Source organism: Oncorhynchus mykiss, chromosome 8 (genome assembly GCF_057628025.1).
Source record: "Oncorhynchus mykiss isolate SJ-2025 chromosome 8, ASM5762802v1, whole genome shotgun sequence".
Taxonomy (NCBI): domain Eukaryota; kingdom Metazoa; phylum Chordata; class Actinopteri; order Salmoniformes; family Salmonidae; genus Oncorhynchus; species Oncorhynchus mykiss.
Window position 1 is genome coordinate 76933707 of NC_143029.1, and position 18682 is coordinate 76952388.

The 18682-nt window shown below is 41.9% G+C and overlaps 1 protein-coding gene and 1 pseudogene across 2 annotated transcripts; both read left to right on the forward strand.

Annotated features, from left to right (window-relative positions):
* Nucleotides 1-1295: 1295 nt before the first annotated feature.
* On the forward strand, nt 1296-3877 carry LOC110530986 (proteasome subunit beta type-5 pseudogene; annotated as a pseudogene). The gene has a single exon (XR_016482629.1). The product of XR_016482629.1 is annotated as a proteasome subunit beta type-5 pseudogene (transcript).
* A 1988-nt stretch (nt 3878-5865) lies between these two features.
* Nucleotides 5866-13360, forward strand: psmb5 (proteasome 20S subunit beta 5). The gene is made up of 3 exons (XM_021613832.3): nt 5866-6163; nt 6768-7074; nt 12726-13360. The coding sequence occupies exons 1-3, from the start codon at nt 5897-5899 to the stop codon at nt 13010-13012; spliced, it is 861 nt and encodes a 286-aa protein (XP_021469507.1). The 5' UTR covers nt 5866-5896; the 3' UTR covers nt 13013-13360.
* The last annotated feature ends 5322 nt before the right edge of the window (nt 13361-18682 follow it).

Consider the following 18682-nt stretch of genomic DNA (forward strand, 5'->3'; position numbering starts at 1 on the left):
GTGTCTGTAGTATATCCCTTGCGTCTGACTCATTGAAGAAGAACTCCTTATACAATTTGAGGTGAGTAATCCCAGTTCTGATGTCCAGAAGCTCTTTTCGGTCATAAGAGATGGAAGCAGCAACATTTTGTGCAAAAAACACACAAAAAAAACTAACAAAATAGCATGGTTGGTTAAGAACCAATAAGATGGCAGCCCTCCCCTCCGGCGCCATCTTGTATATATTCCCCTTTCCCTATGGGTTATTGTGTGTAGATAGGTAACAAAAAAAACAACATTTAAACCATTTTAAATTCGTGCTGCAACACAACAAAATGTGGAATAAGTCAAGGGGCATGAATACTTTCTGAAGGCACTGTATTTATTGGAAAGGAGCATCAAGCTCATCACTGTGCACTTTCACCACCCTGTGAAGTTCATCATAATTCATTTAATCTGTAGCCTAATAACCTGCATACTTTCCTGAGCCGTAGTGGGAGGACCACATGACTAGTCATTGCGTGACTCCAAGTTGACTTCAATATGATGGTTAATATATCAATATTTGAGCATAAAAGCATTTCCACCGTTATTTTTCACATAATTAATTGTCTAGCGTATTTTGTTTTGTCGGGATTTGGAACATTTACCGACAAGGCCTGTCGTGACATTTGTTTATGCAACATGTACTTTACTCGATAAAAAGGTTGGATGGTAAACTAGAAAAAGGTTTAGTCCAAATCAAACGTTGGGCATAATATTTATTTAATATTATGAGTCCTATAAATTAAAATGGCCAATTTTGGTGCAATTACTTACCTTAATTTCTGAGATCAAATTATATTTCAACAAAATAATGTTGCATGAATGCTAATCTTATCTGTTTCTAACAACAGAAACGAATTCAGAACAATATGAGATGGTGTCGAGATGGTGTCGAAAAACTCTTTCTTGTTCTTTTTGAAGGGTAACAACCCTTTTGTGAATAATAATAATAATTGGATTTACCTTCAAATATAACTCACAGATATAAAATTACATTAAATGTGAAAAAAAATGCAACAAGAGGACATGTTTATGCAAGTACAAGTGTCGCTTCACTAATGTGGCCTATTGACAAGCTGCCTCAGAATTGACCCTGTAGTGTTTGTAGAGTCGCTTCTCTATATCGTATCACCATCACAACAGAAGCACTATCATATATCGCTAAGTCAAGCTAAATGCTTGTGAGAAATATTAGTGTGTGTGTGTTTGTGCGCGCATGTGTGTGTCAGACTGCTATATAAAAACACTTCAAGTTCAGTGTCATTGTATTTGGGGAGAGAGTTGATACCAAGCAGGACTGTCATATACAAGGCCGTAAAAATGGATTTCACTGGGAGAATTTGAACAAGCCTAAGGACACTTTCTCTGGATTATGGATTGCTCTGAGCTGTTAAATGTTATTGCCTCTCCTTATTGAGAGATTACACTGAGCATCAACCTTTTACTCAAATTCAAGGGACAGTAAATCTGTTTTTGTAGGGAGATTGAGTCTGTTTTGTGATCTTTATTGCATTGATATCTACCACAATCCGTCAGCAAAAGACCATCACAATGGCTTTACAAGACGTCAGTGGCTTTCAGGACACCCCTATGTCTCACATGTGGAACAGTCCTGCCTCACTATCTGGGCCTATGGGAGATACCACTCCTCTCCTGGACATGGCTGATGAAAGGATCCTTGGTTGGGGAAGGTTTAAATCATCTGAGAGAGATGGAGGGGTCCCTTTGCGCTTTTTCATACCTCCTCCTCAGAGCTCTGTTCCTTTCCGCTGTGACAACAGACACACGTCCCTTTCTTCCCTGTCCACCTCCTCATCACCACCCACCCGCCGCCCATTCCCTTTGTCTCATGGAACCACTACCCTGGCCTTTGTGTTCCAAGGAGGTGTTATAGCAGCGGCAGACACACGTGCCAGCTGCTCAGGGCTTGTCGCCTGTCCCTCTGCCCAGAAGATCCTGCCCATCCACTCCCATTTACTGGTCACCACTTCAGGCAGTGGTGCAGACTGCATGCTATGGGAGAGAATCCTGGCCAGAGAGATCCGCCTTTACCAGCTACGCCACGGCCGCCGCTTGTCAATTACTGGTTCTGCCAAGCTCCTCTCTCATATGCTGCACCCCTTTAAGGGGACTGATGTGTGTGTGGCAGCCACTCTTTGTGGCTGGGATGTAGAGGAGGTTAGGGTGGAGGAATTCAAGGGAAAAAGAGTTGATAGGATGGGATCAGGCAGAGACGACAGCATCTCTCCAGCAAAACGGCCCGTTGAAGAGACAGTAATGTCAACTAGTGATGCTTGTAGTCAAGATGACTTGACTGACAGTGCCTGTGAGAGAACAAGACATGCAGTAACTGACGTGGACCTGACAAGATCCCCTGTCAGGGATCGTTGTGGCCCAAAGCTGTTCTATGTGTGCAGTGATGGCACCCGGCTGCAGGGAGAGCTCTTCTCGGTTGGCTCAGGTTCGCCTTATGCTTACGGAGTGCTGGATGGAGAGGTGCGGTGGAGCCTGAATGAGGAGGAGGCTATCTCATTGGCCAGAGAAGCTGTGTACAGGGCCACACACAGAGATGCATATTCAGGGAACTGTGTGGACCTTTTCCACATCACTGCCCAAGGATATTGCCGAAGAGACAGGGAGGATCTGAGAGAGGAGTACCACAGAGAGAGGGAGAGGGTGCTGAAGAGGGGAAAAGAAGAGAGTGAGGAAGATAAGAAATAGGGATTGATAAATGGGGAAGGGGGATGGTTGGGGTTAGAGGGTAGGGGTAGATTTAGCCCATTCATAGCTGCTAATTACCTTAAGCGTCTATTCATGAACGTATATCTTTTGGCCGGGGGAGTTTAATGAAGAGCCCCGACACTCGTGCTGAACGTTAACATTCATCGCTTGCAGTACGGTTTTGGAAACATAAGGAACGTATATTTCATATCAGCCATATTTCCATGTTACAGCTCTTGTTTACAGAAAACAGATGGAAGACAGAGGTGACTACCTCTGCTAATTAGCTATCTGCATCTCCGAACACCTGTGTGTAAACGGAAGACGGACACCATAATTGTGTTGTCACAAAAAAATACTGTTGGCGGCAACTCTGTTAAAACCGGTTAAAATAGTGTACAGTAAATGTAGCCTATATTTAGCATTTGGGAATTTATTTTGATGTGATATGATGGTAGAGGGCTTTATGTTTCTAGAACTGTACCGCAATTGAGAATTAATTCACGTTTAGATGGAGTATTTGGATGTTTGGACTGCCAGAGCCAATTCGCCTAGAAACGGAACATAGGGACTATTTTTAGTAGTCGGAACATAGGGACTATTATGCTTCTTTAGTTCATTCTTGGGCTAGGGTAGATTTAAGGAAAATGTAAAGTAAATAGAATCACTGGCCACTTTTTACAGAAAGTAAGGGCAATGCATGCAGAGATGGTGGGGCAGATACAGGGTGTGGGTGGAGAGGGAGAGAATGAAGAGGAAAGGTTGGCAACAAGCAAGGAATAAATTAGATGAGAGCTGCTGCCACAATCTGCCAGTGAGATACTATTTCTTCTTCGATTAAGTTTAACAGCGGTTGGCATCCTGCCAGTGCAATAGTGGCCGCTCTTAGCATTTGGCGTCTTCGATTCAAAGAAGACAGAAAAGAAAGATGCCGGGAGTCATGCAACATCTTTGGTCTTGACTCTAGGTGTGGGGAAGAGGAGATCAGTAGAGCGAGAGAAAATACAGAGAGGTGGAGTAAAATGGCATGGAGTGGAGTGAAAGCTGAGTTCGAATCGAGCAGAGCATCAAGCTAAGTTGGTGAAGATGAAAGTCCTGAATGGACAACAGCAGTGTCAAACTGGAACAAAAAGGAAATTGTCTAAAATTGGAGTGAAGGATACGTCTACGAATGATAGTGATTTGCTTACTTTTTTGGGGGGGGTGTCTTATTTTGATTCATTGTATTTCTGAAGAACAGAGGAAGATTGCAGTGGGCCTCAAAAGAATCCGGACAACAGAAGTTTCGTGCTTTGAACTTCGGAGTAGATCACCCGTCAAAAGAGTCATCTCAGGGGTGACGATGGATGTTCATGTTGAATACCTAAGGAGAATTCCTGGTGTGGTTGGTGCCCGGCTTCTGACTTGCTGGGTGAATGGAGAGAAGAAGAAAGTCTGTTGGTCCTATTGTTTTTTTTGACAAAGAGCATCTACCTACGCATGTGAAGCTTGGTTATGTAAGATACAGTGTTAGAGCTTTCGTTCCCAAACCACTGCAGTGTAAGAACTGGATTGTTGTTTCAAGTGTGTGCAGACGGACAGAGTATACTGAAGAACGATGTGTAGAAGGACGACGGTGTTGCAATTGTGGTGGGGTTCATGATCCCGAGTTCCTGGAGTGAAGGAGATTGAGTTGGCAAAAGTTAGTGATCAATCGAATCTCCTATGCGGAGGCGATTAAAATAATTTATTAAACAAGTGATGCTAGTGAACTTAGGGTAGTGGATGCACCACAACCTGTAGTAAAAGTTTGCTGCCAGTCAAACAATACCCTGTGTGTTAAAAAGGTAGAGTTCCTGGCCACATTTAGAAACTGTACAACTCAAGTCTCAACGAAGTCTTTAAACTGGACATTGTGACTGCAGCAGGAAAGTCTTTTGGACATAAAGATTTTACATCTGAAGACATGCAAGGGGTACTGGTGCCAGAAGAAGGCCTGCCCTCCGAGGCTCCCCTTGTACCTGTGTAGGGATCAGATCTATACATTTTTTTTAACAGTAAAGTTGTTTGATTTATTTAATAACATTTTAGGTATACACTACCGTTCAAAAGTTTGGGGTCACTTAGAAATGTCCTTGTTTTTGAAAGAAAAGCACATTTTTTTTGTCCATTAATTGTCCATAAATTACATTAAATGTATCCAAAATGCAGTGTAGATATTGCTAATGTTGTAAATGACTATTGTAGCTGGAAACGGCTGATTTTTTTATGGAATATCTACATAGGCGCACAGTGGTCCATTATCAGCAACTATCACTCATGTGTTCCAATGGTGCACTGTGTTAGCTAATCCAAGTTTATAATTTTAAAGGCCAATTGATCATTAGAAAACACTTTTAGAATTATGTTAGCACAGCTGAAAACTGTTGTTCTGATTAAATAAGCAATAAAACTGTCCTTCTTTAGACTAGTTGAGTATCTGGAGCATCAGTTCGATTACAGGCTCAAAATGACCAGAAACAGAGACCTTTCTTCTGAAACTCGTCAGTCTATTCTTGTTCTGAGAAATTAAATATTTTCCATGAGAGAAATTGCCAAGAAACTGAAGATCTCGTACAATGCTGTGTTCTTCTCCCTTTACAGAACAGCGCAAACGGGCCCTAATCAGAATAGAAAGAGGAAGTTGGAGGCCCCAGTGCGCAACTGAGCAAGAGGACAAGTACATTAGAGTGTCTAGTTTGAGAAACAGACCCCTCACAAGTCCTCAACTGGCAGCTTAATCAAATAGTACACACAAAACACCAGTCTCAATGTCAACAGTGAAGAAGCGACTCCGGGAATAGCATTAATTTCTCAGAACAAGATATTGGGCCTCTGTATGCCTATGTAGATATTCCATTAATATCCGTTTCCAGCTACAATAGTCATTTACAACATTAGCAATGTCTACACTGTATTTCTGATCAATTTGATGTTATTTTAATGGACAAAAAAATGTGTTTTTCTTTCAAAAGCAAGGACATTTCTAAGTGACCCCAAACTTTTGAATGGTATATATAAATCCCAGAGTCGTTAGTACCGTTCAAAAGTTATGAAGTGTCATCCTCTTTTCCTCCCGTACAGTAGGTGGCGGGATGCACATCCAATTGTGCATTCGCAAAAATACCATAGAATGAGACGTGTATGTCGGTTGATCTCCAAAACACTTTCAAAGATGGCGTTGTCTAGTGTCTTGCAGAGTGAGTCTGCGGATTTTTCATTTAATAATGACCGGTCTTTTTCATTTGGTTGTCGATTCGGTCAGACCGACTTGGGATTTGGGGCTGCACCGGGCGACAGACTTAATTTCGCCATAAAAGCTTCACTCGGCCCTGACGACAAGGACGGCCCGGAGAGAAAAATAGAATTTCTCCATGGGACTACCACCTTGGCTTTCAAAGTAAATTAAGATGGCTAGTTAAAGCCTTTTTTTAATGTAAAATAACTCACACATTAACTAAAATGATATCCGTGATAATTGTATTTGATATCAGCTATATCTAGCTATATTGGTGACGTGTTCTTGAGTTTCTTGCTTTGTCTATTTTTCAGTTTTCTTGATGGTTAGCTAGCTTATGTTAGCGTGTTAATTGTGCTTGCTCATTGCCAAAGCTAGCCAAGCTTGCAAGCTAGCTATTTAAATAACTGCCTACAGTAGCTTGACAGTACTGACAGTTCTCCAGCTAGATTACAAGTTTGCTTTATCCAAATGTGTCACATACTAGCTAGTAGCCACAGTTTATTTTCTTGGCATTTGTCAGTAATTTCACTTTGCACTTAGTTACATAGTCCTATCCAGGGTAAAGGTTACTTGCTAAGTATACATTACATACTGGCCTAAACGTTGTTCATGAGAATTTGTATCCTTCTAAAAGTGTTGGATCAACTTCTCTGTAGCAGAAAGAAACCATCAACTGACAGGCAGTAAGGCCACCAGTTTCTCAAGTCAAGAGTAGCTGGCCCTCTTTAACTAACCTGCAATCCCATTTGTCATCATTCCACAGTTCCAACATGGCGTCATCGTGGCGGTGGACTCTCGGGCCACAGCTGGCGCCTACATCGCCTCCCAGACTGTAAAGAAGGTTATAGAGATTAACCCGTACCTGCTGGGCACCATGGCTGGAGGTGCAGCAGACTGCAGCTTCTGGGAGCGCCTACTGGCCCGCCAGTGTCGCGTCTATGAGCTTCGCAACAAGGAGCGCATCTCTGTGGCAGCTGCCTCCAAGCTTCTGGCAAATATGGTGTACCAGTATAAAGGCATGGGCCTCAGCATGGGCACCATGGTGTGTGGTTGGGACAAGAGGGGGCCAGGTAATTAAAACTCCTACACTCTGAGCACACGTGTTACCCCAATTGACGTAGCTATGTTACAGTGGAACCCCAGTCATACCTGTACATGTAGTTGTATTTGTTTACACTATGATCCGGTGAACTAGCCAACTATGTAAACTGTTTTCCCATACTCATACCAAAGGTAGGCAACATATAGCATGAGTTAGTAGCTGCTCAGAGAATGAGGTGTGTGTGTGTGTGTATATATTATTTTTTGTGGTTCATAATAGCAATAGTTAGCAGGGATTGAGTGAACTTCTCCTGTCTCTGCTGCTTGTGAAAATGTTTACAACACATCAGCTGTCAACAGTTACCAACACAGTTCAGAAAGTAGGCTAAGTACTGGATTGAGTGCATTTTGGTTGTCTCCCACTAGATGGCATTGCTGTCACACTTGCTTACTTTTGTGTATTTAACTTGTGTTTTTAGATGCTGTGAGGTAATAGCCAGTAGCCTACATTTACAGTACATGAGGTGTGCTTAAAGAGGGCTGCACCATGACGCTGTGATGGGAGATTGATAGGCTGGGACTGTGGGCCAGGCAGAGCCGGCGTGGTGATTGACGCAAGGTCTCGGCCCGGACAATTGGGTCCATGCATAAAGTGGTTCTGCTTGATCGATGAGCTTTGTTCACAGAGTGTGGAGTATGTGTGGACTTTCAGACTGCCTGGGACCTTGGTGACTTGTATTAAATCCTGCAATAAATCGCGTGAATAATGATCCCACTATAAGTGCAGTAGGAATGGCAGCAGCTACAATGCCAGTGATTGAATGGAGAGGTAAATGTCATCTAAATTAAATCAATCTCGATTAAGAGAAAGCTCATTAGCGGTTACAATGATGTCAAGCACTGTTATTCTGGTGATTAAGAGTCTTAAGTGGCACAAGAAATATATCTAATGAAGTATGTTAAGATCTTGACTAATATGACTGTAATAACATTCAATGCCATGACTCTCATATGGTGAACAGGCTTAGTGCCTGGTAATAACATTCAATGCCATGACTCTCATATGTTGAATAGGCTTAGTGCCTGGTAATAACATTCAATGCCATGACTCTCATATGGTGAACAGGCTTAGTGCCTGGTAATAACATTCAATGCCATGACTCATATGGTGAACAGGCTTAGTGCCTGGTAATAACATTCAATGCCATGACTCTCATATGGTGAACAGGCTTAGTGCCTGGTAATAACATTCAATGCCATGACTCTCATATGGTGAACAGGCTTAGTGCCTGGTAATAACATTCAATGCCATGACTCTCATATGGTGAACAGGCTTAGTGCCTGGTAATAACATTCAATGCCATGACTCTCATATGGTGAACAGGCTTAGTGCCTGGTAATAACATTCAATGCCATGACTCTCATATGGTGAACAGGCTTAGTGCCTGGTAATAACATTCAATGCCATGACTCTCATATGGTGAACAGGCTTAGTGCCTGGTAATAACATTCAATGCCATGACTCTCATATGGTGAACAGGCTTAGTGCCTGGTAATAACATTCAATGCCATGACTCTCATATGGTGAACAGGCTTAGTGCCTGGTAATAACATTCAATGCCATGACTCTCATATGGTGAACGGGCTTAGTGCCTGGCTGCTAGATGGTGAGTTAACGCACACCTCTCGTGGTCGTGTTCTGTTGCTGGTTTCTAGGACACAAATCGTCTCATGTTTTGTGATCAGTGGACTTAAAGTAACTGTCCAGTGAAAAGCTCACTTTTAAAAGTTCTTATTCTGTTAACTCGTATCCAAATAATGTTGTTGACTCGTACTCTACTCCTGTTTGTGGCTAAAGGGGAAAAAACACTTCAAAAGCAAGAATCATTTTTAGTGACACATTCTGTACGCCCACACCAGTCCAACACAATTAACATACTTAATTACAATTTTTTGGGGGAAGGAAAACTTTCACTATTAATTATATTTCAAAGAAATCTGGGAACATTTAACAGTTACTTTTAAAGGGTAAGCGTCATAAAATGGAGAGAGACTATATGATGCATTGACGGCCAAGTTAATGCACTGTAATACCAAACCACATAGGCTCCTGAAGTGAGTGAGTCAGTGGATTTGCACAGGTAGCAGGAGCTGCACAGTATAGGTAAGCTGCTGTTCCCTAGTGAGTGTGAGGCTGAGCATCTGTTTTTGAAGCCCCTGGCCTCCTTTCCCTTGGAGCGGAGCCAGTGATGTGTTTAAGTGAGACAGACACATTCAGACAGACAGACACTCTGCTCGTCCGTCTGATGCCAGCCCCTGCTCTTCTGAAGGCTGTCACTCTGATGTTCCTCAGCGCTGACATGAAAAAGAGCTAGAGCTTAACCGCCTGTCACCTAACTGGTGGAGTGGAAGGCGAGGCGCTATGCCGGAACGTTCCGCCTTTCGCAGCCCGCCGCCTTCCTGCAGGTTTATGTGGGCTCGTGAATTTAAGCCCTTTTGTTCTGCCATGATGAGCGTCCCCCTCTCCCCTCATCTTCTGTGCGGCTTCTCAGTGACGCACTCTCCCTCCCCCTCCGTCATCCCAATCTACATTCCTGCGTTCTCTACATAGATCCCAGGTGTTTTATGGATGTGGAGGTGTTGGTGCTTTTATCCCTGCCTGGCCCTGAAGAGCCACCCTCCTCCTTCCCCCCTGCCTCTTTGCATGAGTGGCTGCCTTTTAGAAAAGTCTCTTCTATTACATTTTTAACCAGTCCTCAGTCTTCACTCGCAGCTCCAAAATGGCAAATTATCCTGGCGCATAGGCAGGAGCTTAGTGATTATCAGAGAGAGCTAACGATGCGTATAGAAGGTGCAATTTGCCAGTTGAAAGCAATTGTGACTTCTTAAAGCACACTTCTTTAAGAAATTGCTCTAATAGGCTGTCCTTAACTGGCCTGGGAGCTGTACTCTGTGTGTGTGTGTGTGTGTGTGTGTGATTCACAATTATCATAGGTTCATGTTTTGATGGTGTTGAGAGACTGGCTTTTTCCCTCCCTGATTCACCATCTGTAGGTTGGCTCTCTGGTGGAACAGCACGGGCTGGTGGGGCTAGTCACTGCTGCTGCGTCACTGTGATCAAGCCCTCTGCGTGTCACATTGGGGATTAAACTGTCTCGCAAGTCATCCTTGCAAATACACCAGCCTGAATTTTGTGTGTGTATGTGTGCTTGCATTATCAAGTGTAGCATGTGCGAGTGTGTATATATGAATATGGTTGTGATTTTGTTTAGTTTTTCCATCTTTCCTCTGAGTTCGGGTGTCCTGCTTGGCCCGGTATGGGTCGATAGTTAATTTGGGTGTGTTGGGAGGGATCAATAAGGCCTAGAGCAGCGCCCCGGGGTAGACAGGCAGGCAGTGTTTCGGGATGTGCCTCGTCAGCAGGTTCTGCTGGGCTTGGTTTGCTCTGAGAGGATGCAGCTGTTCACATTCCCTCTGGAGGGCACCGCATGGTGTGTGCACTTGGATCTATTACGTGTTTGTGTGTGAGAGAGAGAGAAGTGTGTTTGTGGATGATAGGGCTGTCCCTAACTAAAAAAAAAAAATTATAATCTTGGTCGACTGAGTTGTCTGTTCTTTCAACCAAGCGATTGGTAGACATTTTTTTTAAGTGTATTTTTTAAATATACAGTGCCTTGCGAAAGTATTCGGCCCCCTTGAACTTTGCGACCTTTTGCCACATTTCAGGCTTCAAACATAAAGATATAAAACTGTATTTTTCTGTGAAGAATCAACAACAAGTGGGACACAATCATGAAGTGGAACGACATTTATTGGATATTTCAAACTTTTTTAACAAATCAAAAACTGAAAAATTGGGCGTGCAAAATTATTCAGTCCCCTTAAGTTAATACTTTGTAGCGCCACCTTTTGCTGCGATTACAGCTGTAAGTCGCTTGGGGTATGTCTCTATCAGTTTTGCACATCGAGAGACTGAAATGTTTTCCCATTCCTCCTTGCAAAACAGCTCGAGCTCAGTGAGGTTGGATGGAGAGCATTTGTGAACAGCAGTTTTCAGTTCTTTCCACAGATTCTCGATTGGATTCAGGTCTGGACTTTGACTTGGCCATTCTAACACCTGGATATGTTTATTTTTGAACCATTCCATTGTAGATTTTGCTTTATGTTTTGGATCATTGTCTTGTTGGAAGACAAATCTCCGTCCCAGTCTCAGGTCTTTTGCAGACTCCATCAGGTGCTCTTCCAGAATGGTCCTGTATTTGGCTCCATCCATCTTCCCATCAATTTTAACCATCTTCCTTGTCCCTGCTGAAGAAAAGCAGGCCCAAACCATGATGCTGCCACCACCATGTTTGACAGTGGGGATGGTGTGTTCAGCTGTGTTGCTTTTACGCCAAACATAACGTTTTGCATTGTTGCCAAAAAGTTCAATTTTGGTTTCATCTGACCAGAGCACCTTCTTCCACATGTTTGGTGTGTCTCCCAGGTGGCTTGTGGCAAACTTTAAACAACACTTTTTATGGATATCTTTAAGAAATGGCTTTCTTCTTGCCACTCTTCCATAAAGGCCAGATTTGTGCAATATACGACTGATTGTTGTCCTATGGACAGAGTCTCCCACCTCAGCTGTAGATCTCTGCAGTTCATCCAGAGTGATCATGGGCCTCTTGGCTGCATCTCTGATCAGTCTTCTTCTTGTATGAGCTGAACATTTAGAGGGACGGCCAGGTCTTGGTAGATTTGCAGTGGTCTGATACTCCTTCCATTTCAATATTATCGCTTGCACAGTGCTCCTTGGGATGTTTAAAGCTTGGGAATTTTTTTATCCAAATCCGGCTTTAAACTTCTTCACAACAGTATCTCGGACCTGCCTGGTGTGTTCCTTGTTCTTCATGATGCTCTCTGCGCTTTTAACGGACCTCTGAGACTATCACAGTGCAGGTGCATTTATACGGAGACTTGATTACACACAGGTGGATTGTATTTATCATCATTAGTCATTTAGGTCAACATTGGATCATTCAGAGATCCTCACTGAACTTCTGGAGAGAGTTTGCTGCACTGAAAGTAAAGGGACTGAATAATTTTGCACGCCCAATTTTTCAGTTTTTGATTTGTTGTTGTTGATTCTTCACAAAAAAATACAGTTTTATATCTTTATGTTTGAAGCCTGAAATGTGGCAAAAGGTCGCAAAGTTCAAGGGGGCCGAATACTTTCGCAAGGCACTGTATATGTCTGTGTGTATGTATGTATATATGTGTGTGTGTGTATTTATGTATGTATGTATATATGTGTGTGTGTGTGTGTGTATGTATGTATGTGTATATATATATATACACACACACACATAATATATATATACACACACACATAATATATATATATTATACACACATAATATATATATATTATACACACATAATAAATATATATATATATTATACACGCACGCACGCACGCACGTACTAACGTCCGTCAGTCTGTGTTGAACTGTGTCAGGGAAATTGAGGTGTAGGCTACACACTAGGGCTGACCCCATTAAGTGGTCGGCCGAGAATTTTTTTTAGACTAGCAGTGGGAAAAAATATATATATATTTTAACCCACTTTACCTTGCTCTCCTCCTACCCCTCCCTGAATGTCAGATGGTATAGACTGATTCCGGTCTCTGCTTCCTCAGGGTTGTACTACGTGGACTCGGAGGGGAACCGTGTGTGCGGGGACCTGTTTGCAGTGGGCTCTGGGTCCATGTATGCGTACGGTGTGGTGGACAGCGGGCTGAGACAGGATCTATCTGTGGAAGAGGCGTGTGAGCTGGGCCGCAGGGCTATCTACCAGGCCACATACCGAGATGCCTACAGCGGAGGACAGGTCAACCTATACCACGTCCACAGTGAGGGCTGGACCAGAGTCTCCCAGGAAGATGTGTTGAAGCTGCACCACCAGTACCAAGAACCAAAGAAATAGAGAGGAGAGGGAGGAATGGTCGAAGAGTTTTTGAGAATTATAAGAATTAGGGATGGTTGATAAGGATATCGCAATAATTTTCTTTCGTTTTGGATGAATTTCATTTTACACGTCCGTTATGGTTTACTTTCAGATATGTTCCTAGCTAATTTAAATGTTTGAACATTTTTCCCAAACAATGGGCTGCAGTTCCCCCACACGGTGTTTGATATGCTGGGCTCAATATACGGCTCACTCAGTCATGGAGTAGTCTCTCTCTTACACTGTTATAGCTCTACCTTGTAACCAGAACTGGGAAAGCAAATATTTTCTCAATAAATCCTGAGATGTTTTTTTTTCAGCTTGCAATGTGTCTTTTTATTTGTGTCCTTTTGTTTTCCTCCTGTGTTTACTGTAGATGTGCATGTTATTCATGTACACAACACGTTCTCACCTGTCATTTCATATTTTTCCTTGACATTGCTCCTTTCCCCAAAATGTTCATTTTCTGTTGACATTTTGTCATTTGCATCTGAGATCCTGATGTTTTCTGTTCCTCTACCGATAGCGACCCTTCTAACCCTGCTCTGTGATCCATTGGGGAGTAGCTGCAGTGTTTACCTTTCAAACCATTGGAGTTGCTAATTACATATCTATCATTAATTGTGTTTCCTGTATGGAATACAGTGTATTTTCCCCTCACGTGTAACTTCCCCTCCACTGGTTTAGCAACAATTTATTTATTTGATTTGATTTGATGATTTGATTTGATTTTATTGGAAGGGAAATGTTTTGTTTAATTTCTCTATGACACATTTAGCTTCTCAATGCTAATGTTATGTGCCGCTCTGTCACTGTGCTTTACAATGTAACGATCTGCGTTGGGCTGTGAGGCCCTTCAGCGGTTTTATGGGCGGGAAACAACAGCAATGGGTAGACGTCTAAGCCCCTACCCCTTCAGCCAGGGTTAGAATCTAGTTTCACAGGTGGATAGTTGGCAGATGGAAAAATGAACAAATGGGATTTCAATAAATGTAAACGAGCCTTTTCCAGCGCTCTGCTCTGAGTAAAAAGAAGAGATGCGAATTGCAACCTCACAATGGCATTGTGTGTTGAGCTGGATTCATACAGAGCATTTAACTTACTGGTTAGTAGACCACTGATGAGATAGCAAGTTCGTATGAGTGCGCAAATACTATTTTAAGGATAAGCACAAGATTCATAATTCAAATATTGAACTAATCTTGGTCTTCTCTTTCCAACATGATGAACTTGAGTGTGTAGAAGAACTGGAATTGTACAACATGAGGGGCCTGTGGCCAGTCATGACTGAAGTTCTCCACCAGTGGAGGACGAACGGTTGGAACATCCTCAGTGAATTTCATCATTTAAATAATGAAACAAAGTTATCCTTTTAATATTAAACTATACTAAATATATTTACGTCACCAAATAATTCATTCAAATACTGTTTAGCAAGGAAGGTCTATAGTAGTCTCAACAGCACTGTAGGGTAGCTAGTTTCCATCCTCTAGGTACATTGACTTCAATACAAAACCTAGGAGGCTCATGGTTCTCACCCCTTTCCATGAACTTACACAGTAATTATGACAACTTCCTGAGGACGTCCTCCAACCTATCAGAGCTCTTGCAACATGAACTGACATGTCCACCCAATCAAAGGATCAGAGAATGAATCTGGTACTGAAAGCATAAGCTACATCTAGCTAACACTGCAGTGCATAAAATATGGTGAGAAGTTGACTCAAAGAGAGAGAAAGATAATAGTTAAATTTCTTAAAAAACGAAGAACCAATAGAGAGAGCTAGTTATATTTTGTTGTATTTTTTTTCACATTCACGTAGCTAGTGAATGCAGCTAGCTAGTCTAGCCTCTTGAAAAAATGGATCACACAGAGAGGCACCCTATGATATCTACCTGGCTATGGCTATCCAACGCTGGAACTCTTCCAAGTCAAGGTAAGCTTTTGGTTTTATGAATGTATCGCCACAGGGGTCTGCTGTTGTAACTGCTAAACTGCTTGCTGACTGTATACTTTACTGCATGATTGTAGCGGGTTTATTAACGCCTTAGTTCTAGTTACTATGTTGACAATGACGCTTGCTAATAGGTTGACAGCGATGTAGGCTGTGCTTAGCGGTTAGCAGTTATGATATGAAGGTTTGGCTTGGAAAGTTTTTTTCACCTGGTCACAGACAGATGTGTTGTACACTGAAGTCCACAAATAAGAGGAAAAGGTGAGAAGAGGAGAGCTCTTATATGCGAGATGGAATTATACAACAAACAAATGGTCATGCTTTTTGTATTTGGCTGCTATGAAAGTGAAATGTTTGTGTGTGATCAAGGATGTATTAATTCCGCCGATTCTGTTAAAAAACGTTTCTTAAATGGAATGAAATGGGGATTAACATACTACCTGAATTTGAAACTGTTGTTTGCAACTGCTGGGCTAATGATTACATCCTAGATCCACTAGATGCAAGGAAGAGTGTACAAGGCGGTACTCAATGTCACTGTCACTTTGATTACAAAAAATGTCTCTCAAACTACGTTATGAACTTTCATTCATAGGCTAGGTTGTTACAACCTCATGATGGGTACAGGGAAAATGTGAGTTATGTAGTAGCCAAAACCTATTGATGTTACATTGAGCTGGGTGAATGGAATATGAATTATATGCTGTAATAGAAATGAGCCATTCTCATAAAAAAATTATAATCTTCCCTCATCTTAAACTGAACCGACTGCCACTGGTCTCCACCCTTGGTATAGGGCCATTTAGCTGTCAATATGAGGGACATTTTTCAGTTTCACCTTCTCATGATTTTCTCTCTCCACTCTCATAATGCTTTAAAATCGACTATTGGATGTTGACACAGGGACGGTTTGACAAATGGTGAAAATAACATTGTGTTTGAACCTAAATAACAGTGCATTTTGAAAAAGACCAGCTGGTGAATGGCGATATAGGAAGGTGCCAGCACAATGATTTTCACAGTGTCAGAAAATAACCTCTATGCCCACGTTATTCCATCTGTCAGGTGGTCCTATGCGATTTTGGTCTCAGCTACCAAATCTGATTAGGGGTGAGGCTCCTGGGGGAGGCCAGTCTGATAGATGAACACAGATCCATTTCAAACTGGATAGCTCCTGTGGATGGTCCTGTGTAGCTCAGTCGGTAGAGCATGGCGCTTGCAACGCCAAGGGTCGTGGGTTTGATTTCCGCTGGGGCCACCCATACGTGAAATGTGTGCACACAGGACTGTAAGCCATTTTGGATAAAAGTACTATAATGGCATATACATTGCCTTCAGAAAGTATTCACACCCCTTGACTTTTTCCAAATTTTGTTGTGTTACAGCTTGAATGTATAGATTAAAAGGAGATTTAGTGTCACACCGTACCCCATAATGTCAAAGTGGAATTATATTTTTCAAAGTATTTACAAATTGATTACAAATGAAAAGCTGAAATTTCTTGAGCCAATCAGTATTCAACCCCTTTGTTATGGCGAGCCTAAATAGGTTCAGTAGTGAAACATTACCTTAAGTCATATAATAGGTTGTATGGACTCACTCTGTGTGCAATAATAGTGTTTAACATTATTTTTTAATCACTACCTCGTCTCTGTACCTCACACATACAATTATCTGTAAGGTCCTTCAGTCGAGCAGTGAATTTCAAACACGGATTCCATCACAAAGACCAGGGAGGTTTTCCAATGCCTCGTAAAGAAGGACACCTATTGGTAGTTACATTTTATTTTTATTTTTTATCAGACATTGAATATTCCTTTGAGCATGGTGAAGTTATGAATTACACTTTGGATGGTATATCAATAGACCCAGTCACTAATAAGATACAGGCGTCAGTTGCAGGAGAGGAAAGAAATCTCACAGGAGTTTCACCATGAGACCATGGTCACTTTAAAACAGTTAGAGTTTAATGGCTGTGATAGGAGAAAACTGAGGATGGATCAAAAACATTGTAGTTACTCCATAATTCTAACCGAAATGACACAGTGAAAAGAAGGAAGCTTGTACAGAACAAATATATTCCAAACCATGCATCTTGTTCGTAATAAGGCACTAAAGTAAAACTGCAAAAAATGTGGCAAAGAAATGTACTTTATGTCCTGAATACAAAGCGTTAGGTTTGGGCCAAATACAACACTACACATAACTGAGTACCACTCTTCATATTTTCAAGCATGTTGGTGGCTGCATGATGTTATGGGAATGCTTTTCATCAACAAGGACTAGCGAGTTTTTTGGGATAAGAAGAAACGGAATAGAGCTAAGCACAGGCAAAATCCTAGAGGAAAACCTGGTTCAGTCTGCTTTCCACCAGACACTCGGAGACAAATTCACCTTTCAGCAGGACAATAACCGAAAACACAAGGCCAAATATACACTGGAGTTGCTTACAAGATGACATTGAATGTCCCTGAGTGGCCTAGTTACAGTTTTGATTTAAATCGGCTTGAAAAGCTATGGCAAGACTTGAAAATGGCTGTCTAGCATTGATCAACAACCAACTTGACAGAGCTTGAAGAATAAACATTTTTATAATGTGCAAATATTGTACAATCCAGGTGTGCAAAGCTCTGACTTACCCAGAAAGACTCAAAGCTGTATTTACTGCCAAATACGTATTGACTCAGGGGTGTGAATACTTATGTAAATTATATATTTCTGTATATTATTTTCAGTAGATGTCGAAAAACATGGATTCACTTTGTCATTATTGGGTATTGGAATGAAAAACATCTATGTATTCCATTTTGAAAAACAACAAAATCAAATCAAATGTATTTGTCACATACACATGGTTAGCAGATGTTAATGCGAGTGTAGCGAAATGCTTGTGCTTCTAGTTCCGACAATGCAGTAATAACCAACAAGTAATCTAGCTAACAATTCCAAAACTACTACCTTATAGACACAAGTGTAAGGGGATAAAGAATATGTACATAAAGATATATGAATGAGTGATGGTACAGAGCGGCATAGGCAAGATACAGTAGATGGTATTGAGTGCAGTATATACATATGAGATGAGTATGTGGAATAAGTCAAGGGGTATGAATACTTTCTGAAGGCACTGTATTATTATTATTAAATATCTACAGGTCGATCTAAAACACTTATTCCATGTGAAGGTAGGAGCAAAGAGATCAAAGAGAAAAACAATGATTAGCATGTGTGCCTTTGGTGATGATTGAGTGTACCAGAGAAAAACATGTTATTATTTATTTTAATCTCATCCTTGATGCTGTACCCGGATCGGCAAAACAAATGAGAAGTCTATTTGGCTGAGGTAATGAATCTGGGCGCGCTGTCTTGTGTCCACCCTGAAGGGTCTCCGGGCGTCTGGTAAGCCTAATCAGCATGCTCGAGTCCTTAAACGCGCGCCAGTTTCTGACAAACAGCAGAGCTGGCGCGATGGATAATTGCGTTTGTGCTTCTTGCGCATCCCTATCCTCCGTCGTGCTAGAGGCTGCTGCTCCCTCGCCTCATTTGAGAGGTGCCATTTTTCATTTCTCTGCGGCTCTGAGGCGCTTGTCATTCCTGTCACGTGCTGCTGGTCTCCTCGAACCTGTTTTTCCTCTCCACAACATTGTTTTTGACAATGGCTTTTCCGTCAAAATTTACAGCGGCAAGAATGAAT

Coding starts and splice junctions, on each gene's coding strand:
- psmb5 (XM_021613832.3), top strand. CDS start 5,897: ATGAGACGTGTATGTCGGTTGATCTCCAAAACACTTTCAAAGATGGCG. Junction 6,164..6,767: donor CTACCACCTTGGCTTTCAAA/GTAAATTAAGAT, acceptor ATCATTCCACAG/TTCCAACATGGCGTCATCGT. Junction 7,075..12,725: donor TTGGGACAAGAGGGGGCCAG/GTAATTAAAACT, acceptor CTGCTTCCTCAG/GGTTGTACTACGTGGACTCG.